Here is a 2366-nt window from a genome sequence, read left to right as displayed (position 1 = left end):
AAAGAAGTATTTTGAATTTAACAATTCACTAAAGCGACTACATGTGTTAAACTTCGGTGGTTAAATACAGTAAGATACATAAGGTTGTACTAAAATCAATTTTCTTTTTCTAATCTAAGTGAGAGGGTTAGCGCTATAAAACCAGGTTTAATCCACCATTATCTACATTTGAAAATGCCTGTACTAAGTCAGGAAAATGACAGTTCTTGTCCTTTTGTTTTTGATATATTTTGTTATTTGATTTTGCCATGTAATTATGGACTTTCCGACTAGATTTTCCTCTAAGTTTAGTATTTTTGTGATTTTACTTTTTACTTCATTTACATTTATGATAAATTTCAATATGATGCGGAATATTCAAAATAAAACATCAATCCTTTTTGAATGTTTATCCTGTAAACGTAAAAAAAAACTAGAAATATATGAGTCTTTTTCGTAACGAATTATTAAGCATGGAATGGATATATAAATATTTAAACATTGTTAGATGTAAGTATGATGTCCTTGAGTTTTTTAAAATCAAATTCAGCACACAAAGATATCAAGGGACCAGATGAATATCAGTTATCTGAAATGAAAAAAAAAATATACTATTAATAGTGTATATATAGACATACATGTACACCCTTAAATACATCATGGTTAATTGACATATTTCTATGATAAATGTTGTTTTTGTTTCATCTCCAGTGTTTTTTTCTTTATTCGTAATAAATTATAAGAACATTCATTCATTAATAATATAAATATACAAACAAATATATGAGAAAAACAATTTATTTTGAAAAACACTACTGGCATTTTTACTATTTTTTCACACAACAAAACTATTGTTAGTTTCAGGATACAGTCTAGATTCTAGTAATTAGCATTTTATTGGAAACCGAATTGAACCTTTTTGCATTGTATTTTATTCAGTTGTATGAAAGCAAAACCATTTACCACACAATTAAAAACATAGTTCTACAGCTTCAATTTTGGCATGCATGTATTTCATGGCATGAAAAGCTAAATCATCTAAGTCCATTCTGAAAACCAAACGCAAATACTAGACCAACATCGCAACACGACCAGATTTTCAAGATGAGGCAATAGTACAACTTATCCAATATTTGTTTCTTTCAATGATTATCCATGTGATATTTGCTTTTAATTTATAGTTTTTCATCATTTGTATGAAACAAAATGATATTTCACACCACTGATCTATCATCAAATAAAAATAGAAAAATATTGGTAGTTATTTCAATCATTCTTTCTTAACTTTATAAACTTGTTTATATACCCACGATCATACCATTAATTGGTAATTTGTTTATAATATTATCCAGCTTGAACTAGAAAATTAAAAAAGAATGGATTTCAGACATCCTTTCTTATCAGCAGCACGTTATCAGAACAACGTTGTTGTGCGAATAAGCACGACATTTTAAAACACAATCGTTGCAAAATACCTCGCGAGATACCAATAACTAATTGAAGGGAATATTGAGCAATACTATAATTGTTTAATGAGAGTTCTAATACAATGTAAACAATACTACTAGCACTGAACCAGAACCCATCTCCCATCTGTACCATTGGAACCAGCACAAAAGCATAGTATAAGATGACACTCAAAACAATGAGATAATCATGCCTCTTAAAGGCTTGAGATCTGTTACAGATTTTGTTATGACGAATGAATTCGATAGTTTTACTCACGTGTCGTTTCATCTAAGCACCGGCGGATTTCCTTTATTTTACTGTAGCTGGCCTCTATTTCAGCAGAGTGTTGTTTGATCTTACATTGGGATATTGCGTAACCAATTTTATATCCAAATGCAATTAGCATTGCATAGATAGCGTAATTTAGTACTATCAATGGCACATAAATGTTGAACAAGTTGATCAAACATGCACCTATTGTTGACACAATCAACAAATGAAATACCCTATCATCCTGCAATAAATCTTCTAAAGGCTGCCTTGTATATATATCCCTTAACTCGGTAGAAGTGTCCATTATGTTGACCTTGGTACGATTAGAGCGTTTATTATTTTAGAATACATATTTACAATCGTTTATCTTAACAAATATTGTGTATCTTTAAATAGATCGATACTTTAATGTCTGTGCAAGTGGAGTTTAAATCCCACCAATACACAAACGTATATTGCATATATTGTAGTCAGAACAATTAACCTATAAAAAGAACAATTTTCTGTGCACTTTTTCATTTTTTTCATTCTACTGCATTTTATTTTGTGTAAGTTAACAAGTGGAATTAATTGTGAACAGTTATAATCAGTTATTGTTTTGAGTGTCATCTTGTACTCAAATATATATATGATGTAGTAAATTATCGATATCTAATATATGTATG

General features: G+C 29.3%; 1 protein-coding gene across 1 annotated transcript; it reads right to left on the bottom strand.

The window, feature by feature from the left end:
• Positions 1 to 374: 374 nt before the first annotated feature.
• On the bottom strand, positions 375 to 2081 carry LOC143058926 (uncharacterized). Its single transcript, XM_076232400.1, has 2 exons — positions 1705 to 2081; positions 375 to 568 (listed from the first exon to the last, which is right to left on the bottom strand). Exons 1-2 carry the CDS (start codon positions 2003 to 2005, stop codon positions 561 to 563), a joined length of 309 nt encoding a protein of 102 aa, XP_076088515.1. The 5' UTR covers positions 2006 to 2081; the 3' UTR covers positions 375 to 560.
• Positions 2082 to 2366: the final 285 nt, after the last annotated feature.

This window comes from Mytilus galloprovincialis, chromosome 14, assembly GCF_965363235.1.
Source record: "Mytilus galloprovincialis chromosome 14, xbMytGall1.hap1.1, whole genome shotgun sequence".
NCBI classification, from domain to species: Eukaryota; Metazoa; Mollusca; class Bivalvia; order Mytilida; family Mytilidae; genus Mytilus; species Mytilus galloprovincialis.
The sequence above is the reverse complement of the archived record's forward strand: the minus strand, read 5'-3'. Positions and strand labels throughout refer to the sequence as shown.

Coding starts and splice junctions, on each gene's coding strand:
- LOC143058926 (XM_076232400.1), bottom strand. CDS start 2,005: ATGGACACTTCTACCGAGTTAAGGGATATATATACAAGGCAGCCTTTA.